At 41.8% G+C, this 27,713-nt stretch overlaps 3 protein-coding genes across 3 annotated transcripts in view; all 3 read left to right on the forward strand.

Annotated features, from left to right (window-relative positions):
- The window catches only part of LOC311091343 (uncharacterized protein), a 530,654-nt gene that overhangs the window by 497,397 nt on the left and 5,544 nt on the right, over positions 1-27,713 (forward strand). The window lies entirely within an intron of this gene.
- On the forward strand, positions 10,699-12,926 carry LOC311091227 (NLR family CARD domain-containing protein 3-like; the record flags this gene model as incomplete). The annotated part of the gene is made up of 3 exons (XM_084127048.1): positions 10,699-10,795; positions 11,006-12,733; positions 12,884-12,926. Exons 1-3 carry the CDS (start codon positions 10,779-10,781, stop codon positions 12,924-12,926), a joined length of 1,788 nt encoding a protein of 595 aa, XP_083983174.1. The 5' UTR covers positions 10,699-10,778.
- The window catches only part of LOC311091228 (uncharacterized protein), a gene marked incomplete at both ends in the record, with an annotated part of 17,052 nt that continues 2,836 nt past the window's right edge, over positions 13,498-27,713 (forward strand). The window contains 4 exons of the mRNA XM_084127049.1: positions 13,498-13,565; positions 14,025-14,099; positions 20,505-20,678; positions 22,680-22,853. Of these exons, the coding sequence (XP_083983175.1) occupies positions 13,498-13,565; positions 14,025-14,099; positions 20,505-20,678; positions 22,680-22,853 (491 nt within the window). The remainder of the gene's footprint in view (positions 13,566-14,024; positions 14,100-20,504; positions 20,679-22,679; positions 22,854-27,713) is intronic.

The raw sequence follows: 27,713 nt of genomic DNA on the forward strand, positions 1-27,713 counted from the left end.
ATAAAATTGTCTGTAAGAAAGATGAATCAAATAAAATAAAAGAGGGCAGCAAGTCCAAGTCCAGATCTCCAATCCAGGCGACCGTCAAAGTTCAACTCAGTCTTTGCTAGACATCTATGTTACAGCCGACGTCCATTCACGCTCAGTCCCTCATAGAGGCCAGTATCAGCCCGATGCTGGAACACAGAAGAGAAAGAACTGCCAGCATACGACGCCCAACTCACATTACTTCATGTATAAACAATTTATGAGTTTATTAAATTAAAAATAGAACTTCCTTAAAATATCGGCCGATTCAAAAGTCACTCAAGTAAAATTATGCAACGTCGGCTCGTTCTCGTCCGTTAGGAGGCAATAATCTGGATTTAATAGACACCTCGCAAGTAGAAGTCAGAATGTACTCACAGCATGACTGGACAGCAAGCCTGCTATCCAGTCCAATATATTCACGGCAGAATAACCACGTCAATCATTCACTCGTCTCCTCAGCACTCGCGGTAGTCTCTTGCATACGGTCATCAACCCGTCTCACGCACTGCTACTCCGACAGTGCTCCGCGAATCACCGACTTTGTGATTACTCGTCTACAATGTGCTGCAATCTCGAATAGCCATAAGCCGTCTCAATGCAAGTGAAACACTCACTCTCTGATGCAAGCACAACGTGGTTTCTCCTTCTCTCGCTCTCGCTGTTGACTTCAGTAACGGATGCGCGATACTGCCACCATCAGTCTCAGTCACGGTTACGTTTTTATAGGGGAACATATTCACCGCTCCACCCCAAAGTCCATCACTGATTAGTTCATTGAATTATCACAAATAGAGGTGTGGCTATAGGAATACTGCCTGCAAATACACAGCAATCAACAAAAGAAAACACAGCAATTCACACAAAAGAAAACACAGCAATGAAATGTGATCATGCAATATAAAATACATTGTGCAACACCTTTACTCCACAACACCCCCCCACAGTAAAATATAAGCAGTCCCTGCCAAAAGTTATTCAATTCACTCTCTATATCTCATGGGTCGCTGTCCAACATTTGTACGTGTAGATCGTCTAACAGTCTCATTTCCCATATTTACAGATTCAGAAGCCGGAGCAACCCAAACACTATATGGTACAGGGTCCTGAGCCATGACTATAGGCACAGTATTAAGAGTACTAGGGGGTGCTAAAACTTCCACTTCAGAAGCAGCACACAATTTAAGTGCATTACGGTGCAGAACCTTTTCCTTCCCTCCCTTTTCAGGTCTTACCCGATACAACAACCCCGTCTCTCCCAATGTTCCTATTACAACATGGGGCACTGGACCCCACCAGCCACACAGCTTTCCGCGACCTTGCCTGTTTCGGTCCCTAACCCAAACTCGCTGACCATCTAACAAGGGTACATCCTTAGCCCCACGATCATAAGTCTGTTTCATTTTCTCAGCAGCATGATCCATCTTATTCTTAGCTACAGCGTAGGCCCACTTTAACTTTTTGTAATGATCTTGGACCCACCCTCTATGATCCCACTTCTGCTGATCAACCACTACACCCAGCCCCAAATCTACAGGGATCCTCACTGTACGCCCAAACATCAGATATGATGGAGCAAAACCTGTGGCGCTATGTACAGTGTTGTTGTAGGCTTGCATCAGCTCAGGGAGGAAGTCAGGCCACCTATCCTGTTTCTCTTGTTCCAAAGTACGGAGCATATTTAACAAAGTCTGATTAACTCTTTCTACCCTACCATTCCCTGCAGGGTGATAGGAAGTAGTTCGACTTTTGGCCGTTCCATATAACTGGCATAACTCCTGCACCAACTCTGACTCGAAATTTGGTCCTCTGTCTGAATGGAAACGCAAGGGGCAACCAAAGGTCTGCACCACATGAGTCCAAAGGGCCCTCACTGTGGTCTGGGCAGTCTGATCTTTTGTTGGAACTGCCCATGCGTAACGCGTAAACATATCTACCATAACTAATATGTTTTGGTAGCTATCACTAGGCCGTCCTAAAGACAAAAAGTCTAAAGCCACCACCTCTAATGGACAAGACACTGAGATAGGATTAAGGGGCGCCTTATGACTATCCCTACCCTTCTGCAGGCTGCAGGCGACGCACCCAGAATGGAACCCTCGCATCATCTCCTCCATCTTGGGCCGATAGAAGTGGGACCGCACTTTGGTCAGTGTACGTTCAACACCTGCATGGGCCAATGCTTCATGATATCGCCTCCACACCTCCTCTTGTTGGACAGCTGGACAAACAATCTGCAATTGACACTCATGGGTATTTGGATGAATCATCTTTTTGTACAACACTCCATCATGGGTTACAAGTCGTGATACATGGCGAAGCAACTGCTGTGCAATCAGGGGTAATGCTCTTCTCTCAAGGGTAGTTGGTACACTGGCAGACCTTACATACCGCATGACCACCTGAAGATCCTCATCCCCTTGTTGTGCCTCTCGCCACTCAATCCCCAAAGCACCAAGAGCGGTGGCACCTCCATTGGCATCAATCTGCTGGACCTCTGCAAACTGGTTCTGCTCTGTTGGGGGCACAGGTAATCGGGACAAACTGTCGGCATTGTCATTTTCCCTCCCCGCCCGATATTTCACTATAAAGTCATAACTGGCTAGTTGGGCCACCCAGCGTTGTTCCACAGCCCCGAGCTTAGCAGTTTGTAAATGGGCCACAGGGTTGTTATCCGTAACCACTGTAAACTTTGATCCAGTCAGGTAATCTCTAAATTTTTCTGTTACAGCCCACTTCAATGCTAATAACTCTAATTTAAAGGAACTATAATTTGCATCATTTCTCTCTGCAGGGTGAAGGCTTCGACTAGCATAAGCGATCACATGCTCCCGTGCGTCATGCACTTGTGACAAGACCGCACCTAACCCTTGGTGACTGGCATCTGTATACAGGACAAATGGTAAAGCGAAATCTGCATAGGCTAATACAGGGGCTTTTGTTAGGCAGGACTTCAAGGTCTCAAATGCAACCTGGCATGTAGAAGTCCACTCAATCTGACGTGTACCAGACTTTTTATCTACCGGAATGCCAACCAAGAGAGCATTTAAAGGTTGAGCGATTTTGGAAAAATTAGCAATAAAACGCCTGTAATAGCCTGCAAGGCCCAGAAAGGCCCTTACCTCCCGGACTGTTGTAGGGATAGGCCAGTCTTGAACTGCTGCTGTCTTTTCAGGGTCAGGATGTACGCCAGCCTTGTCCACCACATGGCCAAGAAACTTCACCTGCTGTTGGAAGAGCCGGCACTTGTCAGATCTTAATTTTAACCCATAATGGGACAGCCGCTGGAATATCTGTTCAAGGTGGCTAAGATGGGTAGAAAAGTCAAATGAGTACACAATAATATCATCCAGGTACACCAGAGAAAAGTCTATTAAATAGCCACTTAAACAACGCTGCATTAACCGCTGAAATGTGGCAGGTCCATTGCACAGACCAAAAGGCATACGCTGAAATTCGTATAGCCCCAAAGGGGTGGCGAAGGCAGTCTTGGGACGATCCTCTGGGTCTACACCCACCTGCCAGTACCCACTTGCCAGATCCAGAGTGCTGAACCACTCAGCCCTCTTCAAAGTGGTCAGAGTCTCCTCAATTCTGGGAAGAGGAAAAGCATCTTTGTGGGTGACGGCGTTTAATTTCCTATAGTCCACACAGAATCGCCAACTCCCATCCTTTTTCTTCACCATCACCACTGGGGCTGCCCATGGACTAGCACTCTCCGAAATGACTCCCTTATCCAACATGTCAGCCAACAAGGCCTTCATTTCTTGATACATCATAGGAGGCAATGGTCGAAACCGTTCCCGAATGGGAGGCACATTTCCAGTGTGAATTCTATGCTGTACCACCTCTGTGTACCCCACATCCTCTTCACCCTCAGAAAAGACTTTAGACCATTTTCTCAAGAGTGCATCAAGGTCTTGGCACTGCTGTGTGGTCAAATCAGATCTTTGAGAAAATTGACATATACCTGGGGAAAATGCATCTTCTACAATGGGGCTAGCTTCAGTAAGACTCACCTCCACAATGCCTTCAGTACCCAACGTTAATCCAAGGTCTCTGCATCCATAAATATCAGGGCTATTGACTTCATATATCCGTCCAAGCTTCTGATATTTTCCTACGAAAACACTGTATGGATGTATATTACAGAGTCTCACAGGCATTTTACCATCTCTTACCATGGCAATTGTTCGTGCAGCAGCCACAGGTTGTTCAGACACAGGCTCCACAAGTCCACAGTAATCACGCTGTCGCAGACCCATTCGAGCACGTCCCCAGACTATGATTTCACTCCTTGGTGGAACACGTACACCTCGTCTGTTAGCCAGCCACACATTTCCCAGTGAGCCATCTTCATGAATGCGTGCCGCAACACGTTGACAAACTGCCGTAACTTGCTGCCATGCTTGTCGTTCTCTGGTACTCTGAAACAACGATGAAGACTGCCCCTCATTCTGAAAGAGAGCACTCCAACATTGTGAAATCACGTTCATACCAATTATTAAAGGATTCGTAGAAAATTCATCTTTTACAATGACAACACCCCGCTCTGGAACTTGGACTCCAGCAACATTAAAATCAAACACAGCATATCCAATATAGGGGATTTCAAGGCCATTTGCAGCTCTTAAAGTCAAAACAGGGGCTTGGCCCATCTTATACTGAGGGAACTTCTCCTCAAACATACTCTGTTGCATCAGAGTGACTTGAGAGCCAGTGTCCAAAAGTCCTGTACACTCAATGTCCTGAATCATGACACTCACCATTGGACAGCCACCAATGAAAGAAGAAATGGTCCTTGAATTTTCTGATGGTTTTACTGGCCCCACCGCCTGGACCTCTGCAGCAGGGCAAATTAGTTTAAATCTCCATTAGGCAGCACACTTTCCTTGCAATACCTTGCTATATGTCCTGACTGTTGACAGCGCCGGCAGATCGGCCTCCCCTCTGCATCCCACATATTCGAGGAAGACTGCCCCCTTCGTCGCCTAGAAGAAACATTTTGTGGCTGGAAATGTACATAATTAGGTTGTGCATGATTTAATTGCGCCACTGGACTAGACGACTTCAGCTCCTTCATCACTTCCTGTGTCAATTCTCACATCTGTCCTTTAACTTCCTCCAGAATTTCTCGCTTTAATTCAGCTTTCCAATCAGTCCCCTGTGAGCGAGAATCAATCCTACCAGGCCCACTAACAGCAGCACAAGCCAGTTCATACCTTGGTTGACTGTATTCTGCTTCCAACAGTAAAGCCTCTTGATGCAGATCTGCGAATGTTCCTTCTGGGTTTCGGCGTGCATACGTTCTCAGGGCTCTCAGAAAAGGTCCATCCTCCAACCCCAACAACAACTGCTCCTTCAGTTGATCTTCCACAAGGGCCCCTTCTGGACTACGTCGCCACAACCTGCAATAAAGCTCTCGTAATCGCAACACAAATGTCTTAAAAGATTCATCTTGCCTCTGTCTGCAACTAAAAAAATGTGACCTAAGGACAGGAAGAGGTATTTCTCCAGCATACAAGGTGTCTAAATGCTCAAAAATCTTACTGGCCTTATCCCGATCTCCATCAGCCAAAACACTTATTTCCCGCTTTGCATCACCACCCAGGGCACCCATTACAATTTTAACTTTCTTTGCTTCAGGTACTTCTTGGGCTTCTAAAAGCCCTTGCATTTGTTCTTTCCAGTCTCCATACTTCAAATCACAATCAGTACCCGTAAACTTTGGCACCCAAGGGGCACCAGGAAACACTGGCATCATCATTTTTTAAGCTTTTTTTAAAAAAAAAAAAAAAAAAAAAAAAAAATTCTATCAAGTGAAGTTCCACCGTTCCCGTATCCGATCCTGCCGACTACGCCAAATTATGTCAGTGGCCAAAAGACTCTAAGAGATATATTTAAACTTTGTAGCCGACTACGCCACCTAGAGTTGAAACTGAGACCCCAGGAACTCAATATTAAAACCAGGTCCTTTAACGGAGAAGGGAACAGTGGAAAACAACACCCAAAAATAGCAGTAGAAAAACTATTTTATTACAATAAAATTGTCTGTAAGAAAGATGAATCAAATAAAATAAAAGAGGGCAGCAAGTCCAAGTCCAGATCTCCAATCCAGGCGACCGTCAAAGTTCAACTCAGTCTTTGCTAGACATCTATGTTACAGCCGACGTCCATTCACGCTCAGTCCCTCATAGAGGCCAGTATCAGCCCGATGCTGGAACACAGAAGAGAAAGAACTGCCAGCATACAACGCCCAACTCACATTACTTCATGTATAAACAATTTATGAGTTTATTAAATTAAAAATAGAACTTCCTTAAAATATCGGCCGATTCAAAAGTCACTCAAGTAAAATTATGCAACGTCGGCTCGTTCTCGTCCGTTAGGAGGCAATAATCTGGATTTAATAGACACCTCGCAAGTAGAAGTCAGAATGTACTCACAGCATGACTGGACAGCAAGCCTGCTATCCAGTCCAATATATTCACGGCAGAATAACCACGTCAATCATTCACTCGTCTCCTCAGCACTCGCGGTAGTCTCTTGCATACGGTCATCAACCCGTCTCACGCACTGCTACTCCGACAGTGCTCCGCGAATCACCGACTTTGTGATTACTCGTCTACAATGTGCTGCAATCTCGAATAGCCATAAGCCGTCTCAATGCAAGTGAAACACTCACTCTCTGATGCAAGCACAACGTGGTTTCTCCTTCTCTCGCTCTCGCTGTTGACTTCAGTAACGGATGCGCGATACTGCCACCATCAGTCTCAGTCACGGTTACGTTTTTATAGGGGAACATATTCACCGCTCCACCCCAAAGTCCATCACTGATTAGTTCATTGAATTATCACAAATAGAGGTGTGGCTATAGGAATACTGCCTGCAAAAACACAGCAATCAACAAAAGAAAACACAGCAATTCACACAAAAGAAAACACAGCAATGAAATGTGATCATGCAATATAAAATACATTGTGCAACACCTTTACTCCACAACAAACATATCAACCTAAAATGTGGAACACAACTTGTTCAGATTTTTTGCTTTCATTTTCTTGCAGTTCTAGAGTAAAATATATTTTGTAATATATATATTTTATATAAAATATAAATAATTATATTTTAAATTTGTACATTTTAATAAACTCAAACTTATATAACTTTTTTCTGTTTCACTTTCATAATTTATTTCACTTCAACAATAATCTGACAAATTAAAACAAGACCAACCATAGGTCTAAATTCCAAAGCATTCTTGAATTACAACCATTAAGTTTGGATAATGATTTTCATGTTTATGCGAAAAAAAGTTAAAGGGTTAATTTAGTGATAACAATAAATTAATAAAGCGGTCATTTGCCAGGTTAGGTGTTCATATATCTCTGAAAGTATGCGATTTAAAAAGCCCATTTCGAGTCTTGACAATTTCGACCAAATACATAACGTTAACATTAGCAAACTGTTACTGCGGTTATGGGATAGCTTACATTAACGTTACAGCACCTGTTATCGTTGACGTTAGCTCACTTTAAAGTTAATAAAAACCTTTTCTACTTTACCTCTCTGGATCTTTGGGGAATCTATGAAATGGTAGTTGATTGGTTGTACACTGGTAGTTGTTGCAGTTGATGGCAGAACACTGTTTTCTTTGTTTCCAATTATTTCCAGACATAATGTTAATGCTGTACAGTAGTTGTGCTAACGGTAAAGCCGTTGGTTCAGTCCAAAATGGCGGCCACGCTACCGAAGCGCCACCTAGTGGCTGTTGTCAAAACTGCAACGGAGTTTCGCCTCTTGTTACTTCTATACTCTTTGTTCATACTCAACGAGATCTGGCTATAAAGTACCTACTCTTTTAGCGCTCGTTAAGTAAGTACTTATTGAAATTAAGTACCTACTCATTGAGTATGCGGTTTGGAACGCAGCCATCTTCACGTGACTAGTGACGTAATGATACAAGCTCCGAAGCAGTGCAGTGGTTCATTGCAAGGACCATAGATATTATATAGAGATATGATGTCTATGGCAAGGACCGTTCGAGTTTGAAGCAAGCTTCGGAGCGTCGGTGTCAGACGTAACATCACTAAAAGTAAGTTCTCCTGCTGCCATTTTGAGCCTGAAAAATATGAATACGACACGGAAAAAAAACGCTTCAAAGTGTTTATCAACGTTTAGGAAGGAATATCCGTGTATCTTTATGATGTTAAAGCTGAAGGAATTGAGAACCTGTAGACCTATATTATAAGTTTGATCAAGGTGAGTGTTCATGTGTTTTGTGAGTGACTTTCTCATATTAATATGAATATCTAGAGGATATTTTAAGTAATTGTTTGTTTGATATGAAGGGTTTCTTTCACTTAAATGTTTCTTATGTATTGTTCGTGATTCTTAAGAAGTTTAACAGACAAACGCCAACAAACACGTTTTTTTTATTTATTGGATCCGTGTCTGTCGTGGTGCTCTCGTGAACGCGCGTCTCTCTCTCTCTCGTCACACACATAAAAGTCCTATTGCCGCCGCAGGAAAAACACGAAAAAAACAGTATCAAAGTTGTTTTTATTAACGTTTAAGAAGGAATTTCCATGCATCTTTTTGGCGTTAAAGCTGGATGATTTTTGTATTTGGTGGGTCGGGATTTTATTTTTATTTTTAATCGACTAAACCTTCAATTTAGTGTGTGAATATTTCTTCATTCAGAGTCAGTGGAGGAGATCAAACTCATCAGATTCTCCTGCAGCTTCATCATGGCCGATTCACAAGGATCCAGAGATGGAGATTTTCCTCCAGGATGCAGGTACTTTCAACAAACGCTGTTAATTATTGTGTTACATCACGATCAGTGTTGACTAGAGACCCCCCACTCCCCCCTACAGAGTTTACAGAAAAAAAATTGCCTATTGTTTTTGTTTCAAAACTATACAACTAACATGAAATATTAAATAAAAAGATCATAAAGTTATTTCAAAGTTATTTTTGATGAAAGAATGTGTTTATATTAATATGGTTCCTATCATAAAGAATGAAGACACTGATCTAAAGTTTAATCTAAAGGATTAAACTGAACCTGTTCTCTGTTCCAGTTCAGTCCAGCAGAAGAGCTCAAACCCAGAGTCCAGCTGTGTGTCTGTGAAGAGTGACGGCTCTATGAAGCCTCCAATAATGTTTAAGAGTGGAGACAAACGGCCTTATCTCAGGTATCATTTTTATAAAAGATGTGCTTATAGTATGACACTTTTGAGTTAGACGCATAATATATCTCAGTCAGTCTAATACTAGCAATGACATCAAGTAAATATAAGCTGAGATTTTTTCCACCTTTATAAAATCGAGTGTAAAATTGAGCAGTTTTTTTCTAACCGCTGGTTCAGATCTGTTGAAAGCTTCACAGTGTCTGATCAGAACAGTGATGTTTCAAAGCAAGAGTACCGTTACTAGAGTACATTAAGGTGGTTTATCATTATAGGTCAGCTAAACATTGGTTCCTCCATTGTGCCTTTGAAAGAGTCATGTGATCGTGGTTGATGTTCACCTGAGTTGAATCATCCTATAATTCTATAGTTGTTTTCAATTTGTTTGTTTTGAATTGGGCTGTGCCAGTAACCTTGACAACTTGGTCCGCCAAAACACATTTTTTGTATGTGAATGCTGTTTATGACACAAGTGAAGCACAAAGCTTTGTTTACAAAATAAATAATAGGTTAGCAATTAAATGTTACATCGCAGCAATGGAAACGTTTGGATTCATGGCGAAAGAGAGAGTTGTGCGTGAGCCCATAAATTTAAGGTTTGTCGGCTTTGAATTCTGGTTTGTGATCTGGTCACCCAATTATCAGCGAATTTAACAATATTCCATTAGTTATTTCATATAGAAAGCTTGAATTGTCTACTTTTAAACAAAGCAATTCCAAACGAAAAGAAACCGACTATACTCTCTGCTTAGGCTATTCCGTATGAAATGTGCATTTCTCTCTATAGGCGTCTCTATACACATTCATAATCATTACTTTTGCCGGTTCTTTGTGACAGCTGTTATGTGCAATATTGGCAGCATCACCCTCTGGTTGCATGAGCACGTCACCATTTTTACTTGTACGTCAAATTCTTTTTAACACAGTTTGTGCTTGTTGTTATTAGCCATGGTAAAGTGTGTCAAGTTTATTTGTAATGCGCATTCACACGCATGGGTAATTTTAGTTTCGATTTCTCTTGCAGCGCAATATCAAACATAGCCTAAATGCCTTGCCCTTGTGGAAGATAAAAAAAACTGCCACAGCCCTAGTTTTGAATTCATAATTCATAATATTACTGGTTTTCAGTCATTTTAGTAAATTTTTTTGAATCATGCTTAACATTTGCAAACCAGTAAGTTAATTTCTCAAAATAATTGTAATCAAAGTTTGCAAAACATCACTGAGTTATAGATATTAAAGCAAAAGTGCACAACACTCCCTGCTCTTTAGAGACTCATAGGTCATAGAGACTATGGAGCTGCCAATAATGTTTAAGAGTGGAGATAAATGGCCTGTCTATTGTGCTCTTGTGTAAAGCCTTATGTATTGTATTGTTAATACATTCACACACTGTAAAAGCTGTTGGTCTGTTACTCAGTTAATGACACAATTACATCAATATCAGTGTGTCTGATTCTTTACCCTCTTTATTTAAGGTCAAATCTTCAATCCAGACCAGTTAAAAACAAAACTGTGTACAAGCCTGTGATTCAACCACAAGACTTTAATGAAAGCATGTTTCCTGGTTTCAGGTAAAATGCAGGACTTTTGTTGTTTTTGTTTAATTTAAGGTGTGTAATGTGCATTGCAACATCACTCAAACACGATTAATGATTAAAACATTTCAGAAATCTAATGATGTTCTGTGTCCCATAATACAGCAAATATAGAAAAAATATGTATGGTTATATGGTTATTTACTTCTCCAACTTGTGTAATAATGTGGTATTTTAATCTTACAGCCGTGACTCTAAACCTGCTGAAGTCCTCAACACATTGAGATCAAATCTGAGACTGAAGTTTGAGTGTTTGTATGAGGGAATATCAAAGCAGGGAAACCCAACACTCCTGAATGAGATCTACACAGAGCTCTACATCACAGAGAGTGAAAGTGGAGAGATCAATAATGAGCATGAGGTGAGACAGATTGAGACACAGTCCAGGAGAGCAGAAACAGAGGACACACCGATCAAATGCAGTGACATCTTTAGACCTTTACCTGGACAAGACAAACCCATCAGAACTGTGCTGACAAAGGGAGTCGCTGGCATTGGGAAAACAGTCTCTGTTCAGAAGTTCATCCTGGACTGGGCTGAAGGGAAAGAGAATCAGGACGTCCAGCTCATATTTCCACTTGCTTTCAGAGAGCTCAACTTGATGAAGGACAAAACACTCAGTCTTTCAGATCTTCTTCATCTCTTTTTCCCTCAATCCAAAGAAGGGGACATATCCAGTGATGAGTATAAAGTGTTGTTCATCTTTGATGGTCTGGATGAGTGTCGTCTGTCTCTGGATTTTCAGGGTGATGTGAGGTTGTGTGATGTGACTGAATCAGCCTCAGTGGACGAGCTGCTGACGAACCTCATTGTGGGGAATCTGCTTCCCTCTGCTCTCATCTGGATCACCTCCAGACCAGCAGCAGCAGATCTCGTCCCCTCTGAGTGTGTCCATCGAGTGACGGAGGTACGAGGCTTCAGTGACACACAGAAGGAGGAATACTTCAGGAAGAAAATCAGTGATCAGAGTCTGGCCCACAGGATCATCTCACACCTGAAGTCCTCAAGGAGCCTCTTCATTATGTGTCAAATCCCAGTGTTCTGCTGGATCTCAGCCACTGTTCTAGAGAAGATGTTGAGTGAAGCAGAGAGAGGAGAGATTCCCAAGACTCTCACTCAAATGTACACACACTTCCTGCTCATTCAGACCAACATCAAACATGAGAAGGACTATGAGAAGAAAGTGAAAGATGAAGACATGATTGTCAAACTGGGGAAACTGGCTTATCAGCAGCTTGTGAAAGGCAACCTGATCTTCTATGAGGAAGACCTGAGAGAGTGTGGCATTGATGAGGCAGAAGCATCAGTTTACTCAGGATTGTGCACTCAGATCTTCAGAGAAGAGTTGGGCTTGTATCAGGGGAAAGTCTTCTGCTTTGTTCATCTGAGCATTCAGGAACATCTAGCAACTCTATATGTGCATCTCTCCTTTATCAACAATAACATCAATGTGTTTGACCAGATTACCAAACCAACTAATGGAAACAAAGTTTCACTATCTGATCTCCATCAGAGAGCTGTGGATGAGGCTTTACACAGTAAAAATGGGCATCTGGACCTTTTCCTTCGTTTCCTTCTGGGTCTGTCAGTGGAGTCTAATCAGAGTCTCTTACAAGAACTAAAGACACAGACAGCAAACATCTCTCACAACAATGAGAAAACAGTTGACTATATTAAAGAGAAGATCAGTGAGAATCCCTCTCCAGATAAATACATCAATCTGTTTCACTGTCTGAATGAACTGGGTGATCTTTCTCTAGTGAACGAAGCTGAACCTCATATGAGCCGCAGAGGATTACGTGATGTGAAACTCTCCTCGTCTCAGTGGTCAGCTTTAGTTTTTGTGTTGTTGTCCTCAGAGGAGACACTGCAGGAGTTTAACCTGAACAGATTAATTGGAGTCAGAAATGATCAGTAAGTAACACTGAGTGCAATCATTACAGTCTAAATCATGAACAAAGAGAAACTCAGAGATCAGAGGTGTTTAAATCACGGGGCACAGATTGATTTCTGGGATATTGTACATAATTTGCGAGTGTTTCTCAAACCGTGTCTGTGTCCCAGTAAGGCTGCATATCTCGACTGCCTCGTCATCAAGCGCCTCTGAAGGCCGTCTCAGTTTGAAGGATCTTTTTAAGACAGACTTCATTTGTGTCTTTAATTCAGCTCATTTTGAAGGATGTATCAAGTGTATCCTTCGTGTCCTTCAATCTCCCACAATCCTTTGCTCACATTCCAATTCACGTAAAAGAACTGATGGAAAACGAGTCGGCACTGAGTTTATCTGAGTTCATTATAAAATGTAAGAGACAAATTATGTTTTCGGAGATGAAGGCATACATGTTATCTTTTTTTTTGGTGTAAATTAATCGCTGAACACTAAACTGACAATATAGAGTTAATGTTAAATATTAAATATGAGGAGGATTTAAATGTTAAATGTAAACCACTGTGAGACACAGACGGCTGTCATTCACTGCATTGCATTAATAAAATAAATGAGATTAATGTCTCATCGTCTCATTGAGAATATGCGCCGTTAATGCAGCGTCAGATGACTCTCACACAAAGTTTGCACATGGCTGTGTGATATAATATACAATGGCTCGCCTTTATGGTTTAAAATGGAAATATTTAAATTTTTGTGGCATTTTTCTTTTTCACCAGTTGCTCGCAAAATGATGGACAATGATTCACATTTCGTGCGCTTCATTTCCCGCAATAAAACAAGTAGCAAGTTAAACAAGTAGGTAAATAAACAAGTAACAACCAGCAAATCCGTGTGCTCAAAATTTCTGCGAATAATTTGTTGATGGAGGAACACAAATACTTTTTTTCTTGAGCCAATTCAGGAGTTAAATGTCTCCATGGTGATAACCACAGCAACCGACAGGACAAACAAATCTGACATGTTAAAATAGTGTTGTAGTGTAAATGCAGACTAATAGACCTGCCACTGCAACATTGACAAGATAAAGAGAAAACAAATCTGTGCTGGCTGAATACGATTAGTAGCTTCTACAGTTATAGATACTAAAACAACTTTTTCACATGTCCTTTTTTAAACAGCGTTTAATAAAAAAAATATTTGAGGGTATTTAGTATGGAATGTAACGTATTATTTACTTATGATAGTAATTATTATTATTATTATTATTAAAATTATTATTAACATTAATAATGAACTTATTTTTTTATTTTACAGTAGTGACACACAAAACACAGCAGATGAAGTTCTCCAGAAGCTGATGCCTGTGGTTACAGCAACTAGATCAGCTGAGTAAGTAACACTGAGAACAAGCATCACTGTTTAAACATTATTACATTTCTTACTTAAACATTATAAATCAATGGTTTAACAAATAATATGAGTGTCACACTTCAGCTTTTAAACCCTCCACCTATCTGGCCTGATTTGTGATCTACTTAACCGTTTTTATGATATTTGTGTGAGAAATTTATTTTCAAATATATGCATTTTTATTGTATGTACATAAACATTTATATTTATGCTTTTTTATATATTCATTTTAATTGATTAATTCATTAATACATTTAATGAAAATACAGATGTATTAAACGCATTCCATTATATCAGTTTTATATAATCTTTCTGTCATGAGGAAGGTTTGTTTTCCTCCTCTTTTCTCTCTCTCTCTCTCTCTCTCTCTCTCTCTCTCACCTGCTTCGTTCCTGCACCCTATCCACCTGTTCGTAATCGTAATCGGTGCTCTCGCGGATTGAGATCGCACCTGCTCCTCCTTTGTTCTGATCTCTCTTGCTATTTAGTGTCTAGTTGTTTCGGGCTTCTTTGCCAGATTATTGCTAGCCGCTTCATGCTTGTGGAGTTGTTTCTCTTCTGATCAATCACTGCTCTATTACCCTGCTGTCCGTCCGGTCTCTATCTGTGGGGCTGTGGGATCGACTGGGGCTGTTCGCTCGTCATCATCTGTCTGCTGCCAGTGCGAGATCTCTGTCCATGACTGACTGACACAGTGTCATAAGTAATAAGTTTTATTTGTATTGCACTTTACACGTGAAGAACACATGTCAAAGTGCTACAGGTGCACAGGTAAAAACAATGAACATAAAAACAGTCAAAAACAGCCCATCCATCCATCCATCCATCCATCCATCTTCTACCGCTTATCCGGGGCCGGGTCGCGGGGGCAACAGTCTAAGCAGGGATGCCCAGACTTCCCTCTCCCTAGACACTTCCTCCAGCTCTTCCGGGGGGACACCGAGGCGTTCCCAGGCCAGCCGGGAGACATAGTCTCTCCAGCGTGTCCTAGGTCTTCCCGGGGGTCTCCTCCCGGTGGGACATGCCCGGAACACCTTCCCGGGAAGGCGTCCAGGAGGCATCCGGAAAAGATGCCCGAGCCACCTCAACTGACCCCTCTCGATGTGGAGGAGCAGCGGCTCTACTCTGAGCTCCACTCGAGTGACCGAGCTTCTCACCCTATCTCTAAGGGATCGCCCAGCCACCCTGTGGAGAAAGCTCATTTCGGCCGCTTGTATCCGGGATCTTGTCCTTTCGGTCATGACCCACAGCTCATGACCATAGGTGAGAGTAGGAACGTAGATTGACTGGTAAATCGAGAGCTTCGCCTTGCGGCTCAGCTCCTTCTTCACCACGACAGACCGGTACAGGGACCGCATTACTGCAGAAGCTGCACCGATCCGCCTGTCAATCTCCCGTTCCATCCTTCCCTCACTCTTGCTGTCAAAAACAGCAAGAAACAAAATTATATTAAGAAAATGCAATACAAAATAAGTGAGTCTTTAAATTATTTTTAAAAACCTCTATAGATTGTGGCGCCCTTAGGTGGTTAGGAAGGGTATTCCACAGTCGAGGCGCAGCCACCTGGAAGGCCCTATCTCCCATAGTGCGGAGTTTGGACTTGGGAACCTGGAGTTGGTGGCTGTCAGAGGAACGGAGATGTCGGGTTGGGTTTTGCCTATTAATGAGTTCTTGGAGGTACACTGGTGCGTTGCCGTAGACACACTGATAGGTCAGGAGACAGATCTTATACTCAATCCTGAACCTAACAGGAAGCCAGTGAAGTTTATGGAGGATTGGTGTGATGTGCTCAGATTTACGCACCCCCATCAGGACCCTGGCAGCGCAGTTCTGAATGTACTGCAGTCTCTGCAGGCTCCTGCCAGGGATCCCGATGAGGAGTGCATTGCAGTAGTCGAGCCTGGAGGAGACAAAGGCATGAACCAGCTTCTCTGCATCGGAGAGGGAGGGGCGGAGTTTAGAGATGTTCCGGAGGTGAAAGAATGCAGTCTTACAGATAAGTTGGACGTGGGTGTTAAATGATAGGTGGTGGTCAAATCGAACCCCCAGGTTTGTTATAGAGGATGTGAGAGAAATGTCATGGCCAGCAAATGAGTAAACGGTCAGGGGGGAGGATCGGAGTTGGTATGGGGTCCCAATGAGGAGACCTTCAGTTTTGGAGCTGTTTAACTGAAGGAAGTTGTCAGTCATCCATGCCTTTGTCTCCTCCAGGCAGGCAGTTAGAGTGGGGAGTGATGATGTGGGGGATGTGGGGTCCAACCTGACATAGAGCTGAGTATCATCAGCATAGAAGTGGAAAGCAACTCCATGCCTGCTGATGATGTGGCCCAGGGGGAGCATATAAATGGAGAAAAGGGTGGGGCCAAGGACCGAACCTTGAGGCACTCCACATGTGACTGTGTGGGGCCTCGACCTGGCTCCCCCCAGGGCCACATACTCAACTCTATCAGTCAGGTAGGACTGAAACCACTGAAATGCTGTGTGTGAAATGCCGATGAAGTGTTGCAGACGGTGGAGGAGGATGGCATGGTCAACAGTGTCGAAGGCAGCTGAGAGGTCCAAGAGCAGGAGGAGGGATGGAGAACCCTGGTCAGCAGCCACAAGCAGATCGTTTGTGACCCTGACCAGGGCTGTCTCTGTACTATGGGCGGAGCGGAAACCAGACTGGAATTTTTCATAGAGACTGTGAGTGAAGGTGGTTGTGGATTTGGGTGACAATGACTTTTTCAATGACTTTGGAGAGAAATGGGAGGTTAGAAATGGGCCGATAATTTGATAAAACATCAGGATTGAGGGAGGATTTCTTAAGCCAAGGGTTGATAAGTGCAGTTTTCAGAGAGATTGGAAGATGGCCAGATTGCAGGGAAGAGTTTATAATGGTGGTGATGAGAGGGCTTAAGAAAGTCATATTTGATTTGATCAGAGCAGTGGGAAGGGGGTCCAGTGAGCACATAGAGGGTCTCATGCTGTGTATGAGAGTCTCAACCTGTCTGTGTGTGGGGAGAACGAAATGAGAGAAAGTTGGTGCTGAGGTTGGGGGGATGGATGGAATGACATTGCTGGGTGTTAGGTTAGAACGTATGGTAGTTATTTTTGTGGTGAAAGAATCAAGGAATTTATTGCACTGGTCGTCTGTACTGTTATTTTGCCTCAGGGTTGGTGGATTGAGAAGATGATTTATTGTTTTAAAGAGCTGTTTTGAATTTCCTGGATTATTGTTAATGATGTTGGAATAGTATTGTGACCGCGCCTGACTGAGTAATTTGGAATATGATCTTTGGTGCTCTCTATAAGCAGTTTTATGGACAGTCAGCCCAGAGGCAACGTAGCGCCTCTCAAGGACCCTCCCAGCCGCCTTCTGTCTACGCAGTGCACCAGTGTACCACGTAGGGCTGTAATCAACCAAAGAAAATCTTGGTCGACTAAAGTCCTGAAATTTTCGACTAAAAATGACGTTAGGAAAAAAACAACAACTTTAAATTAATTAGCTGCGCACTGTGCGCCTTGTTGTCCGCCTAAATGAATTATAAATAAACATAAAAAACTAGTAGGCTATTTGCAGTATTAAATTGTTTTTGATGTAATTATTTTGCACTGAAATGAGTCTGACACACGAGTCTGTCGGCTCTGGCAGCATTGCTTCACGTGCACCTGCGCAATATCAGATCAGAGCCTATGATTTCCGAAAATAGTACTATGTTGTCAACTAGTGATATCATGACAAGAACTTCTGAGGAATATGTAACATAATTTAGACAATTGTTTTTGTCATATGTATTATAATAACTGACAGACACTATTTCAGCCGCTCTGTGCAGCTCGCGAACATAGAAGCTCAGCTTCGCGGCTGAGACACGAATAGACTATTAACTTAAAGCTTTTACTCTTAAACACAAAAGGCACGTCCACTTTAATAAAAAAAATGATATTTATTAAACAAACCAGATCAAGTAATAATATTCAGCAAACCTTCTAGTAGCCTACTTTCTTCAATCTGTCTCTCTTCTCCAGTGGGTTGGGCTAATCCAAAAGAAGTGAAAACAAGGGGGGTGTTCTGAAGACAGACTGTTACCTGTGAAACAGCGGTGCTCTGAAAACACCCCCATTAGCAATTAGTGCATACCACCTGATGAAATGAACGCGACAAAATTAATGAAATGAACGCGGCAAAAAATCGACCAATCAGAATTTTGGTCGAGCCAGAACGTATCGACCAAATAATCGACTAATCGACTGGGAGATTACAGCCCTAGTACCACGGGGCAGAGCGTGTAAATGTTACAGTCCGTGTCTTGAGGGGAGCATGGGCATCAAGTATCTCTTGCAGTCCGGTATTGTAATGATCGACAAGTGCGTCAGGAGAAGAGTGATGGGCGGATATGGCCAGGTTTTGTAGGTCGTAAGACAGGTGTTCAGGGTTAATGTCTTTTGTTTTGCGAAAGCAGATTTTGTGTTTAGGCTTACTGAGTGAGGTCAGGAATGTAAAGTCTAATGATATGGCATTATGATCAGATATGCCTAAATCATGTACATGAACATTGTTAACAGGAAAATTTGTTATAATGAGATCCAGTGTGTGCCCTTTAGTATGGGTAGGGACTGTCACGAGTTGTCTGAGATTGAGTGTATCAAGAAATTGTAATAATTCTGTAGTATATTGACTAGTGGGAGAATTAACATGGATATTAAAATCTCCAAGAATTGCCACATTGTTTGATGTGGTGCACACTGTCAGGAGTAGCTCAGTTAATTCTGAAATGAAATGTGGGTGTGGTTTAGGTGGCCGGTATATGAGGATGGTTGTAAGTGGGATGGGTTTTTCACACGTAAAAGTCAAGCATTCAAATGATGACAGCTTTGGCAATGTCACAGAGGACAGGTGCAGATCAGAGCGATGAATAACCGCCAAACCCCCTCCACGTCCATTTCCCCTGGCTTTTTCCAGATATGTATAGCCAGGGGGGCACGCTTCATTAAGTGCAGAATACACTTCTCAGTGAGGCACATAAAGTCAAGCTTCTGATCAAATATATATTTGTGGATAAAGGATGCCTTGTTGGTAAGTGATTGACAGTTTAACAGTTCCATTTTAATCATTGAAGATGGAGTCCACTTTACCAGAGAGCGCAGCACAGTATGGTCCACCCCGCGTTTCCCCGGGCGCGCAGTGCGTGGTTCCTCCAGCAGGGGGCCTGGGTGTGGTCGGTTGTAGTTATTTTGACCTGAACCATGAGCGCTCTGATGACGCATTCGATGACGTCGTTGGTGTGCGCCGCTGGCAGCTGTCCACAGGCTTGGAATAGAGCTCTCGGTCCTGCTCTCGGAGTAAACAAAACGCCGCCGCGACCCCCTATGAACGTAGCGGGGTCGGCGAAGAATGCCCAATTGCTTGAGAGCAAAGATGTTTGAGGGGGCGAGGCGAGTGTTAAGTTCCAAGAGTTGGTTCGGCAGGTACCGGAGCATGGTGGATGGAAGAGTCGCTGTGATGCTACAGTTAGCAGCTGTCCATGAATCCGGCAAATGTGGATGATTGATGACTATGCACACCAGGACAAGTGGCAGTGCCCGTAGTAACCCAGGGGACAAGTGTGGCATACGTTGGAGGTGAGGGGAGCCCATGCGGACTGTAGAAGATTTGGTTTCAGGACAGTATCTGGTGGTAGCAGCCGGTTAGCCTAGCCACGGACCAATGCAGCTCGATGGACGAGAAAGCTTCAGCCAGCTACTATATTGTGACTGTCCGAGGGTTTACACCATCAATATGTTCGATTTACTGAAACCAGTCCGACTGACAAGATATATCCCAAGGCGATGAACAGCTCCAGATCGCTCACCACTCCAGCAGTAAGGGCAGCTCCAGGTAAGAAGTGTCCGAGCCTAGATGTTTTAATATCCAAACAAAGCTGGACAGAGGGCTCAATATCTGTTATCAGTAGAACAGATACACAGAATAATCATAGCAGTTTTAGCAGGCTGAGAAGCGGCGAACATACGACGCCAGCGTCCTCTCGAACCGCTCTCTCCTATCTAAGTAACATCACTACTGACGATTATTCCTGAGGTTCCAGACTGTTTCTTCCTGATCTCTTCACAAGTTCAGCGTCCACGATCAAGCCCTTATTTTCCTTATTGAACGGCAGACTGCCTAAGTTCTTTTGTGATTGAATAAACTCGGTTAACATGCGCATCTTGTGTTTGGGTCCTCTCTCCGTTCTCTGACACTTTCTCTCTCACATAGAGACATAATCTCTTAGAATAACAGTCTCTTATAAAACTCACTGACATATTTAATTGTTTAAAAAAAGAGATATTGCACAAATTATAAACACAATTAAGAATAGTTTAGATATAAGAGAGTGAAGAGTGTGTCATTGTTCTCTACAGGTTGTATGATTGTGGTGTCACAGATGAAGGTTGTGCTGCTCTGGCTTCAGCTCTGAGATCAAACCCCTCACACCTGAGAGAACTGGATCTGTCTGAGAATAAACTAGAAGACTCAGGAGTGAAGCTGTTTTCTGCTGGACTGGCGAATCCTCACTGTAAACTGGAGGAACTGTGGTAAGATCATCTCTACCATAAAGACTCGGAGTGAATAAGGATTAATATGTAGATAGTGTATACAATATATCTTTGGCGTAAGCCTCAGCGACAGATTCCTGCTTGAACCGTCAGATCCTGCCGGCGGTAGAAGGCAGCCGTGAGGAGTCTCCCTGAAGAGGGAAATCTGCCTAGGTATCACCTAGTGTTAATCTGCATCGCTATTTGTACTTGTTGTGAATACGCAGGCCACAAGAAGTAATTAGGTGGGTTTTTTTAAATTTTTTATATAACTTTTACTCAGGACATGCTAGCTGGCAACAAAGGATTCCATTCATTATGCTAAGCTAAGCTAGCACCGACCCTGTCAAACTAAAACAATGCATGCACTGAGACAAAAATGCATTTGCCCACCTATCTAAATGTAGGAAAGAAGGTGAGGAAATAAGCCCTATTTCAAAAAACGGTGGAGTGTTCCTTTAAGAAGCATCTTACAGCATCATACTACAGTTCTACATTCTCTTGACTAAATAATTCAATAACAAATACATTTTTTAACAGTCACTTGTCGCCACCTAGTGGCAAAACAATGTAATCGATGAATGCGTTATTTTAAAGGGTTAGTTCACCCAAAAATTAAAATTATGTCATTAATGACTCACCCTCATGAGTTCACGTAGTGTTTTAGCGCAGCGCGTCTGTGTTGTACGTCACACGTAGGCTCACTATTGGCCGACGCTGGTCATGTGTGTGATGCGTGTGACGTGCAACACAGACGTGCTGCGCTAAAACACTACGTGAACTCACTCGTGGCACAGAGAGAAGGAAATGAATAGTGGAATAAAGTCGTTATTTTTGTTTACTTTTTGCGCACAAAAAGTATTCTCGTTGCCTGATAAACTTAAGATTGAGCCACTGTAGTCACATGGACTACTTTGATGATGTTTTTATTGCCTTTCTGGACATGGACAGAATACCGTCCATAGGTTTTCAATGGAGTGACAGAAAGCTCTCGGACTAAAACTAAAATATCTTAAACTGTGTTCCGAAGATGAACAGAGGTCTTACGGGCTTGGAACGACATGAGGGTGAGTCATTAATGACATAATTTTCATTTTTGGGTGAACTAACCCTTTAAGTTCCAAGATTCTAACAAAAGCTGATTTACTCTGTTTTGATCGCTACTGTAGACATCAGTGTTTATATTTGAATTTTAAACTTTTATCCCAGAACTTCTATGATAATTTGAACTATTGTCTCACAGAAATAATGGCACTATTATGAGGTTTAAAAGACCTTTTGTGAAGCTGTTTCATGACAACTCTCTCTGGGTCAGCGGCAGCGCCAACACAGATTTGAATGTTGCGATATGATTTTGTCGAAGGTTTAATAGACAGAGGAATATGAAGAAGAGTGTGTGTGTGTGTGTGTTTGAATGGAGATCACAGTATTTTAGAGATTAATCATGTAGCTCTACTGTCTTATCTCTCTCTCAGCATATGAGCAGCGCGAGGGCTTTCAGTGCATTCAGTCTCACGTCACTTCCACGCGTCCACTTGAAAGGGATATTACGACACTCATAGATAACGACACATTTCATCCTCTGTTGTAATAAAAGTGGCTAACTTCTGTCAACCTTGTCTATAAGCAAGGACAAAAATAAGCAATTTAATTTGAATGAATATCGATTCTGGAATATTTAAAATCGTAAACAAAAAAAATTGCAATAGTTAGGTGAACCGATGTTTTTCTCCCATCACATACACAAATGTTCTTTAAAATGTTTACAAATACATCGAACACACACACACACAGACACACACACGTTGGGTTTTCATGTTTTATGGGGACTTTCCATAGAAATAATGATTTTATATACTGTACAAATTGTATATCCAATCCCCTAATCCTAACTGATGTATTTTAACAACATGAACTAATGAGTATTTGTATATTTCATATTGACAGTATTATGTTGTTATCTTTGGATATAAGCTTAATGTGTGTCATTGTTCTCTACAGGTTGTGTGATTGTGGTGTCACAGATGAAGGTTGTGCTGCTCTGGCTTCAGCTCTGAGATCAAACCCCTCACACCTGAGACTACTGGATCTGTCTGAGAATAATCTAGGAGACTCAGGAGTGAAGCTGATCTCTGCTGGACTGGCGAATCCTCACTGTAAACTGGAGGAACTGTGGTAAGATCATCTCTACCATAAAGACTCGGAGTGAATAAGGATTAATATGTAGATAGTGTATACAATATATCTTTGGCGTAAGCCTCATCCGGTGGTTCAGCGACAGATTCCTGCTTGAACCGTCAGATCCTGCCGGCGGTAGAAGGCAGCGGTGAGGAGTCTCCCTGAAGAGGAACATTTACATCTTACTATATTATTATCCCCCAAAAGAAAGTAAAACTAACAGTTAAATAAACCGGACGAACTACAAACAAGACAACAGATGCAGGATACAGTGAAGAGGGTTTTTAAAGCACAAATGTTTGGTGTAAATTAAGTTGTCTTGTAATGCTTGTGCAAACAGACCCTTGCAAAAGCCTGAGCATTTCCTCAAAATGTGTGTGTGCAGCTGAAAAGAGGGAAGTGGTGTGTGTTTCACCTGAACCAGGACTGTCACCATATCAGATTTATCATTACATGATTATCATGGCCAAAATAACACACCTATGGAATCTTGAAAATAATAATAATAATGCTATCAGTCAACTTAATATTTACTGTTTATTTTGTGTTATTTTTGAAAAAGAAGAATCACTTCATCACATACAAAAGGAACAATTACACTTAATGGTGACCAGTTTGAAATAATGGTAACACTTTATCACAAGTATACTGTTACAAAGACCTTATAAATCATTTCCAAACTATTAGTTTATAGTTAATGAATAGTGTATAATAGTATATAAGCTGAAGTTAATATATTAAGAGACTAGGCGCAGAGAGAGAGAGAGAGACCCAGTCGCGCGCTCTCTCTCTCTCTCTCTCTCTCTCTCTCTCTCTCTCTCTCTCTTCGGAGCCAGGCGAAAGTGTAAACGACTTAACCGTCTCCAAACTAAGCGCTGTCTTGCTCTCTCTCCCTCGCACATATTAATAAAAATAAATCGACACGGTGGTAAAAGGTCGGAAGACCAAAGTTTCATGTGGAGCATTCGGAGATTTCTTTTTTTGAATTACCGCTGGGTGTGAGTTGTGCTAAATAAGTTTCCTTATCTGAAAAGCTTTCCGGACATTCAGCTGACATAAAACAACTATCCAGGGATTAAATGTTTTCTGCGTTGACACAAATGTCCATGTCCTAACTGCTGGAATAATCACACAGCACGCATGACACGTCCAATTCGCGAATGACTCCTTTGAACCGATTCATTTTAATGAATGGTTAAAAATAGAAAATAGAAAATAGAAAAAGCCACCGCTCATCCGTCAATAAAGTCTTGTAGTGAGGTGCTGCTAAACTAAATCATCATGAAAATTGTACAAATACAGCAGCCGCACACTCAAACACTGTGCAAGATCAATTTATTAGCAAGCTTTCGGTCTTGCGACCTTCTTCATAAATGAATGGTTAAAACAACTGATCTTTCCAACAGTGAAATCAGGAGACGTGTGAATCGGTGTATAACTAATCAGTAACACTTTACAATAAGATTCTATTTATTACATAAATTACATAAAAAGTATGTTTGCTTTCTCAAGCTTAAGCTTTAAAATAAATAAACCACTTGTTTTTTTTAAAAAGCATATGTCTACATTTTTCCACACAGTGCTATCAAGAATCGATAAGAGAATCGTTAAAGAATCGGATCGATAATCAGAATCGTCAGTGGCATTATTATTGATAATCTTATCAATTCCCATCCCTATGTGAAGACAGTAAAATTATAATCAAACATTAAAGAACATACATGTTTTTTAATAGTTTTTTGAGAGTTAAAATATTAAAACATTTAGCTAACATGAGGTCTTGTGTCACTGTCAGTCTTTTTACATCAGTGCAAAACTAGGGTATGCAGATTAAGACCACTATTCATCAGCATGCAGTGATTAATCCCATGGCATGTAGCAAAAAACAAAACAAAAAAAGTGCAACCAAATCATATGCTGCAACCAGTGGAAAAGTTAGTCTGGAGCCCTGGTATATAAGCCGTAGTTAATATATTAACCCTCTATGGTACGCAATATGATATCAGTGAGGAAATTTTTTTTTATGTTTTTCCTGCTTAAAAATGGACACTATAACAATATCAATAAACATTTTCATTATTTTTTTAATTTATTTATTAATTAAAAGTTTGTTGCCTCAAGGCAACATTGTACCACAATGGACATATTTAAACATTTGACATTTTCATGAAGAAAAAATTTATATATTTATTGAAAACATCAATTTCTTTAACTAAACACTTGAACAAACATATTTATCAAGTTTTTAATGAATTACACATTTCATATTTAATAAAAAGTAACATTTATTATCCAGCTGTTGCCCTCAGGCAACATTGTACCATCGTGGAACGCAAGTACTACAAACCATCATATCATCAAGTTATCATATCAAAACATTACAATCGGTGTTGTTTCAAGGTAAAACATTAACAATCACCATAACCTCATCCTAACTCTGCTGTCTCTCCGGTAGAGGAGCCAGGCCTCAACAACAGCAAGATCAAACATGTGGAAGACCTCCCTGGCCGACCTAATGACCCGTGAGGGGTCAGGGGGGGCCTGACCCCCCCCCCAGGGGCCTGACGGGAGCCCCCCGATTATCCGAGACCCCCAGAAGTAGCGCCGCCTTCATCCTCAGTTTGGCGTCACTCGCCCCTGTCCCACTAACCCACTATTTGTCTGATTGCCCACTATAGTGGCCAAATGTCCCGTCGACCCCCGCTGACCAATCACAAGCCACGCCCCCGTCCCACGAACCAACTATTTGTCCGATTACCCACTATAGTGGCCAAATGTCCCGTTGACCCCCCTGACCGGTCCCAAGCCACGCCCCTGTCCCACGAACCAACTATTTGTCCGATTGCCTACTAGTGGCCAATTGTCCCGTTGACCCCCCTGACCGGTCCCACGCCCCGTCCCACGAACCAACTATTTGTCCGATTGCCTACTAGTGGCCAAATGTCCCGTTGACCCCCCTGACCGGTCCCAAGCCACGCCCCGTCCCACGAACCAACTATTTGTCCGATTGCCTACTAGTGGCCAATTGTCCCGTTGACCCCCCCTGACCGGTCCCAAGCCATGCCCCATCCCACGAACCAACTATTTGTCCGATTTGCCTACTAGTGGCCAAATGTCCCGTTGACCCCCCTGACCGGTCCCAAGCCATGCCCCCGTCCCACGAACCCACTATTTGTCCGATTACCCACTATAGTGGCCAAATGACCAGTCGGTCCCCGCTGACCACTCACAAGCCACGACCTCATCCCACAAACCCACTATTTGTCCGATTACCCACTATAGTGGCCAAATGACCAGTCGAACCATGCTGAGTTTTCAGTTTGCAAAAATGCAATTACATTTAGATAATTCAAACTTCTTTCCTTACAAATAAAATATACTTTCAAGTATTCAAACCTAGTATGCCTGGTATGGCCTTATGTGATTCCATTATGGTACAATGTTGGCTAGAGGCAACATGCAGTTTTATGTAATTTCCTATGAAATATTTGATGATATATATAATGTAAAGTTTTTGAAAATACTTCTTTACTTGCCAATGAAGGTGACTCTGATTTTTTGTAACTGATTATCTGGACAGAAATTAGTGAAAAATGCCCTTTTCAGTGGAGAAAATATGGAGTCATGTGACATGTGCATGTGTGCTGAAAGAGGGACCAAAATGGACCCCTGTGGGTCATGTGGCCACTCTTTTTCATTTTCATCGGTTAGTATTTGAGTTCCCCTCCCCTTAGAGAGCATTGACTAATTAAATTTTATTACGTTTTTATTATAAAAAAACTAAAATAGACTATGTTGCCTGGAGGCAACACCGTACCATAGAGGGTTAATAGACTATATACAAATAGTGAGTTCTTCATTAAGTGTCATTGTAATTAACAAAGTGTTATTGTTTAATTAGCTCTTATGTAAAAAGTTAGATAATGGTTTAACCATAAATAGTTCTCACTTTAGATTAGGTCACGGAAAATCAGAAAATGTCATTAAGTGCTTTAATACAGGCTTTATTGGACAATAATCACATTAGTATTAAGAGTTCCTTAAAATGTTTACAAATACATTAAGAACAAACTCACACTCACTCACTCACTCACTCACTCACAGACACACACACACACACTCACACACAGACACACACACACACACACACACACACACTAGGGCTGGGACGATACACCTAGACTATGGGGAAAAGTTAAATCATACACTTATACAGACTGTACATTATGTATAAGATGAGTCATATTTACAAAAGTTCATCACATCTTTCTGAGTTTTATTTCAGAAGCATCTTACAGTTCTACATTCTCTTGACTAAATAATTAAATTGTAAAAACTGTAAGGACCATCCATTGGCCCAACGACGGAATCCAGCGGCCTGGCGAAGGTTTAATGCATGTATGTCTTTTCAGCGCTCCAGTGAAGTTCACTTAATTTATTGGAACTTAGTTTTAGTATTACTTTAGCTCTATGCGTAATCTGACTCCAATTTCAAATGATAATCAAATTTAGATTGTATTTCTGATTAGAAAATAATCATAAATATTGATTATGAATTAATTTAGATCTTTGATTATTCTGATTATCCCATACTTTCAATTATTCGTTCATTACGGACCTAGTGTCGCTTTGAGACGTCACGTCGCGACTGTGCGCTCACGATCACAAACTAGCCAGTCCTGAAATAGTCAGAGGGTGTAGTGCAAGTATTTTACCCTATGCAGCCGTGCACTACAGACCCATAGGTGTAATTTTTTATAATATTTGCAGCGTACAACATGCTAAGTCAGGAGATAGTCAGAAATCAGAAGGTCTTCCTAAGATGTGCACCATGGTCCATTCAAAGTGCCTTCAGTT

Source organism: Abramis brama (genome assembly GCF_963993115.1).
Source record: "Abramis brama genome assembly, chromosome: 10".
Taxonomy (NCBI): domain Eukaryota; kingdom Metazoa; phylum Chordata; class Actinopteri; order Cypriniformes; family Leuciscidae; genus Abramis; species Abramis brama.